Source organism: Mustelus asterias, unplaced genomic scaffold (genome assembly GCF_964213995.1).
Source record: "Mustelus asterias unplaced genomic scaffold, sMusAst1.hap1.1 HAP1_SCAFFOLD_35, whole genome shotgun sequence".
NCBI lineage: Eukaryota > Metazoa > Chordata > Chondrichthyes > Carcharhiniformes > Triakidae > Mustelus > Mustelus asterias.
Window position 1 is genome coordinate 1,561,586 of NW_027590117.1, and position 17,586 is coordinate 1,579,171.

At 45.2% G+C, this 17,586-nt stretch overlaps 2 protein-coding genes, 1 long non-coding RNA gene and 1 other non-coding gene across 4 annotated transcripts in view; 2 read left to right on the forward strand and 2 right to left on the reverse strand.

The window, feature by feature from the left end:
- The window catches only part of LOC144482281 (uncharacterized), a 319,714-nt gene that overhangs the window by 24,676 nt on the left and 277,452 nt on the right, over window positions 1-17,586 (forward strand). The gene's annotated exons all lie outside the window — the stretch shown is intronic.
- LOC144482225 (histone H1-like) lies at window positions 1,242-1,907 on the reverse strand. Its single transcript, XM_078201420.1, has one exon. The coding sequence runs from the start codon at window positions 1,905-1,907 to the stop codon at window positions 1,242-1,244; it is 666 nt and encodes a 221-aa protein (XP_078057546.1).
- On the forward strand, window positions 7,807-7,879 carry trnav-uac (transfer RNA valine (anticodon UAC)). Its single transcript has one exon. It is a non-coding gene; the product is annotated as a tRNA-Val (tRNA).
- On the reverse strand, window positions 12,349-17,414 carry LOC144482340 (uncharacterized). The gene is made up of 3 exons (XR_013495943.1): window positions 17,182-17,414; window positions 16,527-16,673; window positions 12,349-13,849 (listed from the first exon to the last, which is right to left on the reverse strand). It is a non-coding gene; the product is annotated as an uncharacterized LOC144482340 (long non-coding RNA).

Here is a 17,586-nt window from a genome sequence, read left to right on the forward strand (position 1 = left end):
GGGAGAGGAACTCTTTCAGGCTCCTTTTATACAGCCCGCCCCGACCTGACTGAGAAAGGCGGAGTGAGAGCAGAGAGGGGAGGTACAGGGTGATGATTAAACACAGAGCGGGAGGGAGGAGAGAGCCGGACTGACACACACACACAGAACGGCCCCTGATCTTTCAGCTCCACCTCCAGTTTCTGCAACCGCCAATTTCAACCCGTTTATTAACAATGGAAGCGAAACACAGCTCCCCACACAAACACTACCAGAGCCGCCCTTCACAGTCAAGAGTTTCCACAAACCCGGAGCTTTGAAATATGGAATCAAAACAGAAAATGCTGCAAGTTATCAGCAGCTCCGGCAGCTTTTGTGAAGAGAGAGAGAGACAGAGTTAACGTTTCGGGTCGTGACTTTGTCCTTTTGTGTTTTTAAACCTGGTCCCGGAATAATTCCCAGACAGTAATATTCCGACCTAAACACAGTCGATTCTATAGCAAGAATCTTCCTCCGGAACACCCTCACACACATCTGCTTCTCGCTGTTTGCAAACACTTTATTGAAGCTGTTTGGGGCAATCTCCTGTGTTAAAATTAAGGGAGTCAGGATGGCCGAGCGGTCTAAGGCCGCAGTCTCCTCTGGAGGCGTGGGTTCAAATCCCACTCCTGACATTGATGTTTGGCGAAGAATTGCCGTCTCACAGCGCCAGGCACTTGGGTTCGATTCCCGGCTGAGGTCTCTGTCTGTGTGGAGTTTGCACATTCTCCCTGGGCTCCCTCCGGGTGCTCCGGTTTCCTCCCGCACAACAACGTGCCTGTCAGGTTGATTGGCCATGCTAAATTGCACCGGAGTGTCAGGGGGTAAGTCCGGTCAATAAATAGGGTCATGGGGATCCGGACTGGGTGGGATTGAGGTCGGTGCAGACTCGCTGGGACGATTGGCCTCCTTCTGCATTGCAGGGATTCGGTTAAAAATGAGGCAGGAATGCGGTGTTTAGCCGCCAGTGTTACTGTCTCACACTGAATCTAACAGACATCTTTATTATGAGAGAAAGTGGCGATTGAACAAATGTGAAATTCAAATGAAATTCAGCATCTGCTGTGTTTTGCTTTAGTCTGAATTTGAAATGATCTCTATTAAGAATGAGCCGGGCCGCGGGACAGGAATCATTTTCTTGCGGGATCAGCTCTTTCCTGAGAGATGTGGGTGGCTCTGAGAAGAGCCTTTGGGTTCAGAGCTTTACAATTTGCTCGGGTTGTTCACTTCTTTCCTGACGCTTTCTTCGCTTTTGCTGCTTTCACTTTGGGTTTGGCTTTCGATTTAGTCACTTTTTTGACAGACTTTCCGCCCGTCACCTTCTTCACAGGAGACTTTTTCTTCAGGGCTGCTTTCTTCACCACCTTTTTTGGAGTTGCCGCCTTTTTGCTGCTTGTTTTCTTCACTGTTGATTTCTTCACTGGAGTTTTCTTTGCTGCGGGTTTCTTGGCTGCGGGTTTCTTGGCTGCTGCTTTCTTTGTTGTCGCCTTCTTGGCCGCTGTTTTCTTTACTAAAGATTTCTTGGCTGTTGGTGTCTTCACCTTCTTTCCCATTTTCCCCGGGCTTTCCTTCTTAGCGAGTTTGAAGGAGCCGGAGGCGCCCTGTCCCTTTGTCTGCACCAGAGACCCTGTCTCCACCTTCCTCTTGATCGTTAACCTGATCTGGGAGACGCGCTTCCCCACATCCACTCCGCTGCCAGCCAAAGCTTTCTTTATCGCGGCCAGGGACATCCCCTTGCGATCGCGGCATCCCGCCACAACATTGAGGATCTGCTCGCCCAACTTGGGACCGGCTGCCGCAGGTCGGGGAGCCGCCTTCTTCTTCCTGGGAGACTTCACTTGAGCGGGAGCGGCTGGAGGAGCCGTTTCGGCGGCTGCAGTTTCAGTCATATCCGAGAGTGTGTGGAAAATCTGTGTGAGAGTCAGAACTGGATCCGAAATGAAGTGGAGATGCCGGCGTTGGACTGGGGTAAACACAGTAAGAAGTTTAACAACACCAGGTTAAAGTCCAACAGGTTTATTTGGTAGCAAAAGCCACACAAGCTTTCGAGGCTCGAAAGCTTGTGTGGCTTTTGCTACCAAATAAACCTGTTGGACTTTAACCTGGTGTTGTTAAACTTCTTACTCCGAAATGAACCCAGTGGTGGCGGCACAGAGCAACTTAAAGGCAGAGAGCGGACGGAGCAGAGACAAGCTGCTGTCAGCTCCCGGCTCCTCCAACCTCTCTGTGTTTCTCTCTCCTCACAAACTCTCCCCTTGCAATGAAATTCCGCCTCACCAGAGATCCAGCTCACATCCTTCATGTCTCTGACACACGAATGTTTGCTGTTGAAAAAGTTTCACTCGAACTGAGTACTCCTTTTTCCACTGAAACCCGTTTTACTGCTGCACTGATCGCGCTCTCACACGCGATAGCTGACATGTTCTCTACTTTTCCACTGAATTCTTCAATTTAGCGAAACAATTGCCTTGAAGTCTAACTTTGGGGCTCAGCAGGGGGATTAAGGGAATCTTTGATTGGAAAATTGTTTTATTTTACACAAGAGAGACTCGGAGATGTCATGATCAGAACAGACACACAAACACAGTTGGATTAGTCTGACCCGCCCGTCCCTTTCATACACTCTCTCTTACACAATATTCACATCTACACATTCACAGGACAAAACTTTCACCAAATGTAAGGTCCCAGGACGGAATTTCTCCTCCTTTTCGCCTTTCCTCTGTATTCCGGGGGGTTCGTTAGAGTTTTTCACCTCAGTAACTGTTAAACACTCTGAAGCCCCCTCCCTGCAGATTGTCTTTGAATTCATTCATGGAATGTGAGTGTCGCTGTCTGGGTCAGCATTTATTGCCCATCCCTAATTGCCCTTGGGAAGGTGGTGGTGAGCTGCCTTCTGGAACCGCTGCAGTCCATGTGGTGTACGGCCACATTTGTTCACCAGATTCGCGGCAACAGCCAATTATATCTGTTTTTTTTTCACTTATTATAGCGATTGCAGACATGATTGTGTTTCTTTAGGGCGAAGGACAAATTATCTGCTCTCGGAGTCTCTCAATTTTCCTGTTTTATTTGTTTCTCTTGCACTGACAGGTAACAGTAAATCACAACCTCAACAACCAGTGACAGCCAGTTAAATAATAATCCCGCAATCGCTGATAATGGAGTCTCTGACAGTGGCAGACAGTTTCTGACCATCCTCCAATTGGGCCCGAAGGTAACTAGATTCAGTGTCAGAGCTGGACTTTCTTACTGAGGGGGTGGCAGAGCCAGGTGAGTGATGGTGGTGACTGTGCGAACATTTGACCAAGGGTCAGTTCCTGGCCATCACAGTGGTAATTCATTTAATTATCTATCGCAGGTCAGAACAGTAGGTGGGCACTCCTAAAATAAAATGCACTAAAAATTCTCATCATCGCTGTGTTTCTAATGTAAAATCCACATTCAATTTGCTTTCAGCTGAAACGTTGTTCAAATGAAAGAAAAGGCCTCAAAACTAATCAATGAGTTCTCAGTCAGAAACAATTGTAAAACGAAAGGTGGGCTAAACTGTCCAGAAAAACGAGACAAGCCAAGTTCAATTTACAAACTGTGCTGTGGACACATCTGGTGTTTGATGAAATCAGCAACTCAGGAAGTTCCTTAATTATAACTAATGAAAATAACGGTTGTTTAAGCAGAGTGAGTGATGGTGGTATAGGGGTGAGCATAGCTGCCTTCCAGGCAGATGACCCAGGTTTGATTCCTGGCCAACGCATTGGTCATTTATTTCGAACTTTATCCGTGGCCTCTTGTGTTTTAAACTGAGTGGACAAAAACAGGGCAAACGAAACATTTGACAAGAATGAAATAAAATGCAGATAGCTTTTTCATTTTTTGTTCGGACATAATTCTTTTTTGATGAAAAATATTGGAAGAGAAAAACAAGTCTCTGACCGAATAAATGAATTTTCAGCCAGACACAAAGTAAAAGTAGAAGAACAAATTTCAGCCAGACACAAAGTAAAAGTAGAAGAACAAATTTCAGCTCCCACACTGTGTGCTGCGCAATCCTGGTGCCTGATGAAGTTAATGTGAACGTTACTGAGGTGGTTACATTATTCAGACAAATAAGAGCTGCCAAAAGATAAAATACTGGAAAATCTCAGCAGGTCTGACAGCATCTGTAAAGAAAGAAAAGAGCTGACATTTCGAGTCCAGATGACTCTTTGTCAAAGCTTTGACAATGGATCGTCTGGACTCGAAGCATCAGCTCTTTTCTCTCCTTACAGATGCTGCCAGACTTGCTGAGATTTTCCAGCATTTTCTCTTTTGGTTTCAGATTCCAGCATCCGCAGTGATTTGCTTTCATTCTTTAAAGAAGCAGCTGCCGTGGCTGCGTGGTTAAGGCGTTGGATTTGAAACCCAATGGGGTTTCTCCGTTCAGATTCGAACCCTGCTGGCAGCAAGTGTGATTGGAAATGTTTGCTTTAGGCAGCCACAGAATTGCAAATCCTATTTTTTTGGAATGAATTCTTTGGATCTCCAGCATGCTTTCAGCTACATAACAGGAAGGTGAGCTTGGAAAGGACACTTGAGTGTCCTCAGTCTGGCAAGGACAAGATAGGCCGAATGGGTTCCTTCGGTGCTGTTACATTTCTCTGGTTCTTTCTAAGGTCATAATGTGGAGATGCCGGCGTTGGACTGGGGTGAACACAGTAAGAGTTTTAACAACACCAGGTTAAAGTCCAACAGGTTTATTTGGTAGCAAATACCATTAGCTTTCGGAGCGCTGCTCCTTTGTCAGATGGAGTGGAAATGTGCTCTCAAACAGGGCACAGAGATGCCAAAATCAAGTTACAGAATACTGATTAGAATGTGAATCCCTACAGCCAACCAGATCTTTAAACTTGTTGGACTTTAACCTGGTGTTGTTTAAACTCTTACTCTTTCTAAGGTGCCATGAGGAAAATCAAAGCATGAGCAGAGTGACAAAGGCATCAACAGGGGCACAAGGACAAAACAAGGTCTCATGTCAGAGGAAGGTTTTTATAAATGACACACAGAACATAAGAAATACATTTATTTAATTGAGCTGGACCCTGAAAGATGAAACAAACTTCGAACCAATCAGTGCCTGTCTGAGAACTGGCAAGGAATATGGCTGACATTGATCCGGTTCGTGGTGAATTTTTTTAGAGAATAAAAGAATCATACAGTACAGAAGAGGCTCTTCGGCCCATCGAGTCTGCTCTGACACGGAAGAAGCATCTGACCTCCAATCGAATCGCATCTACCAGCACTTGACCCATGGACCTGAATGTTATGATATGCCAATTGCTGAACACATACTTTTAAAGGATGTGAGGCAACTTGCCTCTATCATCCTCCAAGGCAGCGCATTCCCGACCGTCACTACCCTTGGGTAAAAATGTTTTTCCGCACATCCACCCTAAACTTCCTGCCCCTCACATTGAACCTATGTCCTCTTTTTACTGACCCTTCAACCAAGGGGAACAGCTGCTTCCTGTCCACTCTGTCGATGCCCTCATAATTTTGTACACCTCGATCAGGTCCCCCCTCAGTATTCTCTGCTCTAAAGAAAACAATCCAAGCCTCCCCAATCTCCCTTCATAACTTACATGTTCCATCCCAGACAGCATCATGGTGAATTTCCTCTGCATCCCCTCCAGTGCAATCACATCCTTGCTACCTTGTGGCGACCAAAACTGCACACAGTACTCTAGCTGTGGCCTCACCAAAGTTCTATGCAATTCCAACATGACATTTTATTGCAATCGATGCCCCGATTGTTAAAGGCAAGTGCCCCATATGTTTTTTTTTCACCATCCTACTAACATACCCTTCTACCTTCAGAGATTATGGACAAACACGCCAATGTCCCTTTATTCCACAGAACTTCCAAGTGCCATGCCCTTCATTGAATACTTCCTTGCCAAATTATTCCTTCCAAAGTGTGTTACCTCACATCTTTCGGGGTTAAATTCCATCTGCCACTTATCTGCCCGTTTGACTATCCTGTCTATATCTTCTTGCAGACTAAGAAACTCAGCCTCCCTTTCACCACCCAGCCAATCTATATGCCATCCGCAAAGTCACTCATCCTACCCCGTCATTTTTTAGGAGGCATGGTTAGTATGTTTGCAAACGACACCAAGATTGGTGGCAGAGTGGACAGTGAAGAAGGTTACCTCGGATTGCAGTGGGATCTTGATCAATTGAGTCAGTGGGCCGATGAACGACAGATGGAAGTTGATTTAGATAAATGTAAGGTGATGTATTTTGGTGGATTAAACCACGGCAGGACCTATTCAGTTCATGGTAAGACGTTGGGCTAAGTTATAAAACAAAGAGATCTCGGGGTACAGGTTCATAACTCCTTGAAAGTAGAGTCACATGTGGACAGGGTGGTGAAGAAGGCATTTGACATGCTTGGTTTCAGTGGTCAGAACATTGAACACGGGGGTTGGGACATCTTGTGAAATTGTACAAGACATTCATAAGGCCACACTTGGAATACTGTGTAGAGTTCTGGTCACCCTATTATCGGAAGGATATCAATAAACTAGAAAGAGTGCAGAAAAGATTTATTAGGATGCCACCAGGATTTGATGGTTTGAGTTATAAGGAGGGGCTTGATAGACTGGAACTTTTTTTCCCCTGGAGCGCAGGAGACCTCGAGGTGATATAAAGAGGCCTATATCATAATGAGGAAATAGATAAGGTAGATAGTCAACAGCTTTTTCCCGCAATAAGGGAGTCTAAAACTGGAGAACATCGGTTTAAGATGAGAGGGGAGGGATACAAAAGGGTCCAGAAGGGCAATTTATTTCACGCAGAGAGTGGTGTGTGGAACGAGTTGCCAGAGGGAGTAGAGACGGGTACAATTTTGTCTTTTAAAAGGAATTACATGGGTAAGATGGATATAGAGGGATATGGACCAAACACGGGCAATAGGGACGAACTTAATGGTAAAATTTGGGCGGCATGGACATGTTGTGCCGAAGGGCGTTTTTCCATGCTGTGAACCTCTGTGACGAGATTTATTGACACAAACAGCAAATCCAAATTATTGTTCCCTGCTGCCATCTCCTGGCTGAACGCAAGTTGTGCAACAAGGCCACGATTCAAACAAACCTTCACAGATTGGAGTGAAATTACATCAACATGGTCCTTACCGATTAACATGATTGCAAAACATGATATTAATCAAATTCCATGTCCCAAGGATCTGCTTTCTGATTGGGCGACCCTGCTCACCCCGATCTATCGGAAAGTGTAAAACTCCCAGAACGGGAATGTCGGTTACAGAATTCTCTCAGCTGTGATTTCTCTGCCACTTCATTGCTTCGTTCGATAAATACAGAGGGGGTGACAGAGCCAGGTGGTGTTGTGGTGACTGTGCGAGCATTTGACCAAGGGTCAGTTCCTGACCTTCAGAGTGTTGACTTATTTAATTAGCTATCTCTGGTCAGAACAGAAGGGGGAAAGTTCTAAAAAAAATCAGCAAATATTCTCATCATCCATGTGTTTCTGACATAAAATCCAGCTTCAATTTCCGTTCAGTGGAAACTTTGTTCAAATGAAAGAACAGGCCGCAAATCTAATCAGAGTTATCAGTCAGAAGCAATCGCAAAAAGGTGGCTAAAACTGTCCAGAAAAATGAGACAAGCCAAGTTCAGGTAAAAAAAAATGTCCCAAGGACAGACCTTCTGTCGGCTGAAATCAGAAGCTAAGGTAGTTTTGTAATTGTAACTAATGAAAATAACAGTTACATGAGGGGAGCGAGCGATGGTGGTATAGTGGTGAGCATAGCTGCCTTACAAGCAGGTTGACCCGGGTTCGATTCCCAGCCATCGCATTGGTAATGTCAGCGCCCTCATGTGGTTTAAACGCAACATTTGACTGCAATGAAATAAAGTGGACTTAATGTTTTCGTTTTATTTTTCGGATGCAGAATTCGGGTTCAACTTGATTTTAATGAAAGGTTTCTGAAAAAGAACAACAAGTCTCTGAACTAGTGAATGAGTTCTGGATCAGAGACAAAGATACAAATTAAAAGGAGACGAACAAATTTCAGCTCACACGCTGTGCTCTGCATCATTCCGGTGCCTGATAAAGGTCTGTGAACGTTGCTAAGTCGGTTACAACACAACAACAAATAAGCAGCTGCGATGGCCGAGTGGTTAAGGCGTTGAGAAATCCAATGGGGTTTCCCCGCGCAGGTTCGAGCCCTGCTCGCAGCGGGTGTGATTTGAAATGTTTACTCCGCTGCTACAGGGCAGCCACTGACTCGAAGAAGGCTCGCCATTATTTGGATATTCAGCTGCATGGCTCCGGGCTGGGTGCAGGAAGATGGGTTTGGAAAGGACATATTATTTTGTAAATTGAATTTGTGTCTTTATATGCCCTGTTCGTGAACAGAACTCCCACTCACCTGATGAAGGAGCTGCAAGCGCTCTGAAACTAGTGGCTTTTGCTACCAAATAAACCTCGGCCTTTTGGCTAAGATCAAGTGTATGGACGGCAGCCCATGGTCGGCCGCACTTGGTCGAGGTCATTAGGTTACAGGCTTCATATGTTTCATATGAAGCAATTTTTAAAAGCGGCATCTCGGCCTTTTGGCTAAGATGCAAATGAGCTCAGGTCTTGGAGGAGGAACCTCCCCCTTCTCCAATCAGCTTGGCTCATGTAGATCAGGCCCAGGACAGGGTGGTTTGGTCGCTCGCCCTGTCTTGTCAGCCTGGATCTGAAATGTCTCAACTTGTTGAGACTCTGAATTGGATTTGATTTGATTGAATTGGAAAAGTATTAAAAAAAATAAACCTGTTGGACTTTAACCTGGTGTTGTGAGATTTCTTGCTGTGTCCTTGGACTGGCATGGCAGGATAGGTTCAATGGCTTCCTTCTGTGCTGTTATTTTTCTATAATTCTTCCTGTGGTTCGATGAGAAAATTCACAACATGAACATGTTTTTTTAAAGCAGCATCAAGGCACAAAGGCAAAACACGGTCTCATGTCAGAGGAAGATTCTTATGCAATGGCATAAGAATGCACACAGAGCATTAAATAATCAGAATACATTGAATGAATATTTCAAAATGCTGCTTCGATGATATCACATCATGTTCATTCAAACACATTGCAACAAGCTGGTCACTACTGGGCGTTCTGTATTCTTGGTTATAACAGTTTGGGAATGGAAGGAGCAGGTTCACATCTGCACATTGACAGGGTCAAACTGTGTCTCAGATTGACAGCTCCCAGGACAGGCTTTCCTCTCGCTCTGTGCTGTGGATTCTCAGGGATTTGTTGGAGTTTCCCGGCTCAGTAACTGTAAAAGCCTCTGAGGCCAGTGCTGCTCCCCAGATTCAGGGGGCTGCAGCCAATCAGAGCAGTGCCTGATTTAACCCAGAACTGGTTGAAATGATGATATTGTTCACAAGCTGAATTCTATTTGATCAGATGAAGATACAGATTGTGTGCACTCAGTCACTAACAACAATATCCTGCCTTCACATAGAGTCGATGAGAGTGGTTGGAGGGAGAGACAGAGACAGAGTGAGTTAGGGCGGCGAGACACAGACGGCCAGACAATGTCTCAGTGACAGAAATTCTTGTAAATTCTGGCTTTAGCCAGAAAGATTCTCTTGGAGAAACAGAAGCTGCAGTATCAGTTCTCACTGATATTGTGGAAGAGGCACATTATTAATCCCACACTCAGGAACAGTGCTGCCTTTTCACAGAAGAGATGGGGAGAGGCAAAATAAACTGAATGGTCCAGTTCGAAACAGTGTGCAGGCTCAGAGGGAGTGAGGTTCAGGGAGATATTTGAAAGTGAGATAGTTTCGGACAGTCGTTCGCAAAGTGGATGGGATCCTTGGCTTCACAAATGGAAGCACTGAGTGTCCATTGGATCCCTCATAATCCATTGTGAGAAAGGAGGCCATTTGCCCATTGCATCTGCACTGACTCGCTGGAAGAACATCTTTTCCCATGGCTAACCCTCTTAACCTACACATCATGGGTCATTAAGGGGCAATATATCATGTCTAATCTATTTATTCTGCACATCTTTAGTCTTTGGGAGGAAACTGGAGCACCTGGGGAAAACCCATGCAGATACAGGGAGAATGTGCAAACTCCACACAGTCAGCCATGGAGGAATTGAGCATGGGTCTCTGGCGCTGTGAAGCAGTAGCGCTAACCAGTGCCACTCTGCTCGTGTAACTTTAACAATCCAATTCCTTTCTGAATGCCTCACTTGAAGCAGCATCACCACATTGTCAGACAATACATCCCAGAGCTGAACTACTCGCTGTGGGAAAGGGTTTTCTCATTATGCTTCAATCACTAACGAAGGGTCAGTAAATTGGTCCACGGGGGTGAAAGGGTTTCATATGATGTGACCCTTCGTAAACTGGGTCTGTATTCTCTGTGATTCACAAGCATGAGAGGCAAAACATTAAAACATACAAGATTCTGAAGGGGTTTGATTTTGTGGACATTGGGAGATTGCGGAAGCTGGCTCAGTGTAAGGATCAGATCATTTCACACTGACATGAGAATACATTTCTGCACTCATTGGGTTGTGATCCTTTGACATGCTCCATTGTTGAATACACTAGTGGTGGCACAGTGGTTAGCATTGCTGCCTCAAAGCACCAGGGAACCGGGTTCAATTCCACCTTGGCTGATTGCCTGCATAATGTTTGCATGTCCTCCCCATGTTTGCGATTCCTTCCATTCTCCAAATGTTAGGTGGATTGACTCTGCTAAACTGCCTGTTAGTGTCCCAAATATATTGGTTCGGGGGATTAGCAGAATATGTGGGGTTACCGGGATAGGTTCTGGGTGGGATGCTCTGTCAGAGAGTCAGTGCAGATTCAATGGACCAAATGGCCTCCATCTACACTGCAGGTTATGACAGTCTATGACAATTAAGGCTGAGATAGACAAATTTTGGTTTCTCAGGGAATCAAGGGAGTGAGGAGTAAAGTGCAGTTCAATCCCAAGATCTGAAACTCTTTAAGCAGCTGGAATGCCCACATCTGGAGTCTGCATCCACAGTTTGGAACCCACACTTTCAAAAAGATATACAGCTGATAGAAAGAGTGGAAAGCTGTGTAACCAGGAAAATGGAAGGCATGAGGGGAATACTTTATGAGGGATTCGGAATTATTGGATTGCAACCTTTCAAGAGGCTGATTTATGGTTTAGTTCAAATTTATAAATTAGTACATAACCTTATTACCCAAGCTTGAAAAGTTCTTTCTTCGGAGTTACCATAGTTTTGGTGATCGTCAGTATAAACTACAGAAATTTGATTCACATCTTAATAGTCACAGTTTGTTTTCTCCCCAATAGAATTGCTGATATTTCAAATGATTTTGTTGGGAATGCTGAAAATGTAGTGACTTTTAGAAAACTTGTCAGAAACATAGTGTGATTTCTATCTATGTATTGTCTGATGATGTTGCTGTTCTTGTTTTAATACTGTGCCTCTGTGCTTTGCACTGTATGCCAATAAAGATACAGAAATCAAAATTGTTTTGAATGGTTTAACATTATTGATGAGCCATATAGTAAATGTCTGCCCTTATTTCCTGTGTTCTTGTGACTGGACAAGACACAAGCATGGATACTGAGGGGAAAAAAAGGGTGGAAATTGCAGAGGCAATGTTTAAAAGTTTTCTATCCGAGCTAGTTATATGGGTGGTGCCAGAGGACTGGAGAATTGCAAATGGTAAACACACTTCTTCAGAAAAGGCTGTGAGGACAAGGCAACTAAATCCAATCAGTTTAACCTCAGCAACGAGGTTAAACTGGTTTGAGGTTTAATCTCCAAACACTGGAGATTAAATTAACACTCACTTGTGCTAATGTACATTAAGGAAAACACATACATAATTATTAAAGGGGGATCATATTTAACTTGCTTCAGATTTTAATGAGGGTAACAGAAAAGTTTGATGAGGGTAATGTGGTTAATGTGAACATGGACTGCCAAAAAACATTTTATAAATAAAGGGGCACACAGCAAACTTGTGGTAACATTTGGAGCTGATAGAATAAAAGGGACAGCAGCAACATGGATAGGAAACTGACTGAGTGACAGGAAACACAGCAGTGGGAAATGTTTTTATTTGGAATGGAGGTCGGTTAAAGTGGGATTCCAGGAGGGTTGGTGTTAGGAATACTGCTCTTCCTGACGCATATTAGAGACATTGGCAATGCTGCACAAAGCACATATTCAAACTGTGGTAATTACACAATGTGGAGATGCCGGCGTTGGGGTAATCACAGTAAGAGTTTTAACAACACCAGGTTAAAGTCCAACAGGTTTATTTGGTAGCAAATGCAATTAGCTTTCGGAGCGCTGCTCCTTCGTCAGATGGAGTGGACATCTGCTCTCAAACAGGGCATACAGAGACACAAAATCAAGTTACAGAATACTGATTAGAATGTAAATCTCTCCAGCCAACCAGGTCTTAAAGATACAGACAATGTGAGTGGAGGGAGCATTAAACACAGGTTAAAGAGATGTGCATTGTCTGCAGACAGGACAGCCAGTGAGATTCTGCAAGTCCAGGAGGCAAGCTGTGGGGGTCACTGATAGTGTGACATAAATCCAAGATCCCGGTTTAGGCCGTCCTCATGTGTACGGAACTTGGCTATCAGTTTCTGCTCAGTGACTCTGCGCTGTCGTGTGTCGTGAAGACCGCCTTGGAGAACGCTTACCCGAAGATCAGAAGGTGAATGCCCGTGACCGCTGAAGTGTTCCCCCACAGGAAGAGAACAGTCTTGCCTGGTGATTGTCGAGCGGTGTTCATTCATCCGTTGTCGTAGCATCTGCATGGTTTTCCCAATGTACCATGCCTCGGGACATCCTTTCCTGCAATGTATCAGGTAGACAACGCTGGCCGAGTTGCAAGAGTAGGTACCGTGTACTTGGTAGACGGTGTACTCACGTGAGATGATGGCATCCGTGTCGATAATCCAGGACGTCTTGCAGAGGTTGCTGTGGCAGGGTTGTGTGGTGTCGTGGTCAATGTTCTCCTGAAGGCTGGGTAGTTTGCTGCGGACAATGGTCTGTTTGAGGTTGTGCGGTTGTTTGAAGGCAAGAAGTGGGGGTGTGGGGATGGCCTTGGCGAGATGTTCGTCTTGATCAATGACATGTTGAAGGCTCCGGAGGAGATGCCGTAACTTCTCCGCTCCGGGGAAGTACTGGACGACGGAGGATACTCTGTCCACCGTGTCTCGTGTTTGTCTTCTGAGGAGGTTGGTGAGGTTTTTAACTCCCATATACACAGGGTCTGCTCAGATGAGGAGGATCGCAACGGACACCTCCAGACGCTGAAAGATGCCCTCACAAGAACAGGATATGGCGCTCGACTCATCGATCGACAGTTCCAACGCGCCACAGCGAAAAACCGCACCGACCTCCTCAGAAGACAAACATGGGACACGGTGGACAGAGTATCCTTCATCGTCTAGTACTTCCCGTCAGTGGCTGACTTTAATCTTCCTGTGGATTCGGACAATCAAGTTTGCAGAGGTAGCCATGAGGAAGAATTCAGAGTGCATTCGGCACAGTTTCCATGAAGAATATTTTGTGAATCCAAGCAGAAATCAGGCCAGTTTGAATATTGTAATGTGTAATGAGACAGCTTTCATAAACAATCAGAGTAAAAGCTCCGCTAGGAAACAGTGAACTTGACATGGTGGAATTTAGCATTGTTTGAGAGTGCAAACGTGGGTCAGAAGCAACTGTGTTCAACGTAAATAAGGGTAATTGCAAAAGAATGAGAGCAGAGTTGGCGAGACTGGACTGCAAAAGATATTTAGCAGAAAAGACGATCGATCAGCAATGACATACATTATGAAAATAGTTTTTGACTCACAAAAAACACTCAATGTGTTTCTGGAGTCACTTTGTGCAGATTGTGTCATGGTCAAGTTCTGCCTTTCCAGCATCTCTCCAAGAATGTGGGAGTGTGTCTATCAAGGGCTAAAACAATTGTAAATTCCTTTTTTTAAACTTGATCGGCAAAAGATTCCCACAGCTACTGTAACTAGCTCTCTAAGGAGAGTCACCCTTAGATTCATCGTTACTCCCGCTTTTATAGATTTGTGAAACTGCAATATTGTTTGCATATATCAAGATGATCTCTATATAAGAAAATCAGAATATTTACAGAATGTTTTAATGGCAAGTTGCTTCTCCTTGCATTATTTACATAAGCAAGTTGCTCTTCTGTGAAGATATAGGTCTACATGGCTTATTCTACCTTGGGGACATGGTGGCACAGTGGTTAGCACTGCTACACCTCAGCACCAGGGACCCGGGTTCAATTCCAGTCTTGGGCGACTGTGACGACATTTGCATGTTCTCTCCGTGTCTGCATGAGTTTCCTCTGGGTGCTCTGATTTCCTCCCACAGTTCAAAGATGTGCCATGCTAAATTGCCCCCTAGTGCCAGGGGGACAAGCAGGGTTAACATATGGGGTTACGGGGATAGGGCCTGGCTGGGATTGTTGTCAATGCAGGCTCAATGGGCCAAATGGCCTCCTTTAGCACTACAGGGAATCTTATTCTGAATCTTATGTCTCTTTGCCCTCCACTTCTTCTGCCCCTGCCCTGGAATTTCAATGCCGGGGTGTTGCTGGGCCTCCCACTAAGATAAACTTGATTCAAGAGTACTTATCTGAAAGGTAACACTGTATTCAATATGTGCAGACTGTCTTGGGCCTTTTTTCTCTGAAACGTAGAAGGCTGAGGGGTGATCTTATAGAGGTCTTTAAAATAATGAGGGGCATAGATCAGCATGATAGTCAATATCTTTTCCCAAAGGTAGGGGAGTCTAAAACTAGAGGGAATAGGTTTCAGGGGAGAGGGGAGAGATACAAAAGTGTCCAGAGGAGCAATTTTTTCACAGAGGGTGGTGAGTGTCTGGAACAAGCTGCCAGAGGTAGTAGTAGAGGCAGGTACAATTTTATCTTTTTAAGTGTTTAGACAGTTACATGGGTAAGATGGGTATAGAGGAATTGGCCAAATGCGGGCAATTGGGACTAGCTTAGGGGTTTAAAAAAAAAAGGGGGCGCCATGGACAAGTTGGGCCAAAGGGCCTGTTTCCATGCTGTAAACCTCTATAACAAAGATGTATACCAGTGACAAACAAGGATTCTGGAAGGGAATAAATCAACCATGGTTAACCGAGGAAGTTAAAGATTGCATTAAACTGAAAGACGAACATAGGATGTTTCATATATTAGTGGTAAGACAGAGCATTGGGGAAGTTTCAAAAACCAACAAATGATGACCAAAAAAATACTAACGTGGGAGAAGATGAACTACAAACGTAAATGAACAAGTAATATAAAAAGGATCAGAAAGAGCTTCTTTAAATATATAAAAATAAAGAGGGAGACTAAAGTGAACATAAGCTCCTGAGAGATTGAGACTGGGAAATAAAGGGGAACCAGAAAGTGGCAGAGGAGTGAAATACATAGTCTGTGTCAGGATGGCCAAGTCATCGAAGGTGCTGCGTTCAGGTCACAGTCTCCTCGAGAGGCGTGCGTTCAAATTCCAGTCCTTACATTGATGAAGGGAGGCAGTGGCGTCATGGGCTAGTGATCCAGAGACTCTGGGGAATGCTCGAGGGACCTGGGTTCAAAACCCAGCAGGGCAGATTGTGAAATTTGAATTCAATATGAATCTGCAATCAACAATCTAATTGTTGCTTGTCATAAAACCCTATTTAGTTGACTAATGAGCTTCAGGGAAGGAAATCTGCTGCAGGAGTGTGCCTGAATTATCAAGTCTAGAGGTAACAAAAATATGGATGAGGGTTTCAGGTACGGGTGAACTGAGATATTACAAACAATGTGTGATGTTACACAGCTGGAAATAGGTGATCTTGGTGAAGGAACAGATATGTGGTCAGAATCTCATTTCCGAGTCTAATGAGGTGCCAAGATTATGAGGGTTTGTTTCAACGTCGGGGGGAGATGGAGTCAGTGATTGGGAACGGAATTTGGGGTGGGAACATTGGTTTTCCAAATATTTAATTGGGGGAATTCTCTGCTTAGCCAGTACTAGAGGTCGGAGAAGGAGTCTAATAATTTAATAACAGGGGATTGGTTGTGAGAGGTGATGGTGGGGTAGAGCTGGGTGTTATCAGCATACATGTGAAAACTAACACTGTGCTTTCAGATAATGCCACTGAGGGATAAGGTGTAGATGAAAAATTGGAGGGAGCCAAGGATAGATCCTTGGGCGATTTGGGTGCTAACAAAACAGAAGTGGGAAGAGAAATCATTGCAGGTGATATTCTGCATATGAAGGAAAAGATCGGAACGGGGTAAATGCAGTCTTACCCAGCTAAACTATCCCTCCTTATCCTTCTCAGCCTGTCCACACCTTTGACATGGTTGACTGCACTATCCTGCTCCAATACCTTCCCACTGTCAGGTCAGTGTGCACAGCAGATGAAGATGGTAATGTACCTGACATCCTGGGAAAACTAATGATAAATGAAGGGCTGGGCCTCAGTGAACGAGTGTAGAGAAAGCTGGAGTTCTCAATCATCTTCATTTCGAGCGGCAGCTCCTCCATCTCAATGTGTGTCGTCAGATCAGGCCATTCTGCTCAGTCTGTAAGAGAGAGAGAGGCTATAATTAAAACCAAACAATAAGGGAGATCCACTCAGAGTAAGCAAACCCCACCCCCAAACAAGTGCACAGGAAGATCCCAGTATCTAACCGTGGCCTCTGCAAAGTGAGCTGCTTTAACCCAGTGTGGCACTGAGCCCCACACACAGAGCACAGGAAGATTCCAGTTTATGTACTGATTGGTCTGACTCCAGGGGAGTTTGTAACACCGGCATTGCTGAGACTGGGGAACTGCAGCGACATGTTTACACAGGAAGCTGCCATTGGAAACCCTGAGCTGCGATTTATAGAATCCAACAGCGCAGAAGGAGGCCATTCGGCCCATCGAGTCTGTACCAACCACAATCCCACCAAGTCCTATCTCCATAACCTCATGCATTTATCCTAGCTGGTCCCCTTGACACGAAAGGGCAATTTAGCATGGCCAATCCACCTAACCCGCATATCTTTGGACTTTGGGAGGAAACCGGAGCACCCGGAGGAAACCCACTGGGAAACGTGCAAACTCCACACAGACAGTGATCCAAGCCGTAATCGAACTCGGGTCCCTGGCGCTGTGAGGCAGCAGTGCGAACCACGGTGCCGCCCCATTTACAACCGGGCAGGACGGGATTCCCGCTGCCGAAACCCTGCCCCCATTCGGAGCCCCGCCGCGGGCTCAGGATCCGGGCCCGGGGACTGAAGCCACTGGCGGGACATTTGCTGCCGCTCCGCGCGGTGTCTGATGGGCCCGGGGTAAATCCCCGCCAACGGCCTGTGACCGGCAGCTGGGAAAACCAATCGGAAATTGACCCATCGTGGTTCTCCAATGGACGCTCTGCGCCGACTGAGTGACAGCTACTTTGTCCAATCCGTGAGCTCTAACCGGCTGAACTGTGAGACCACTGAAAATGAC

Bases quoted from the DNA above. Each gene is read 5' to 3' on its own strand.
- LOC144482225 (XM_078201420.1), bottom strand. From the start codon at position 1,907: ATGACTGAAACTGCAGCCGCCGAAACGGCTCCTCCAGCCGCTCCCGCT.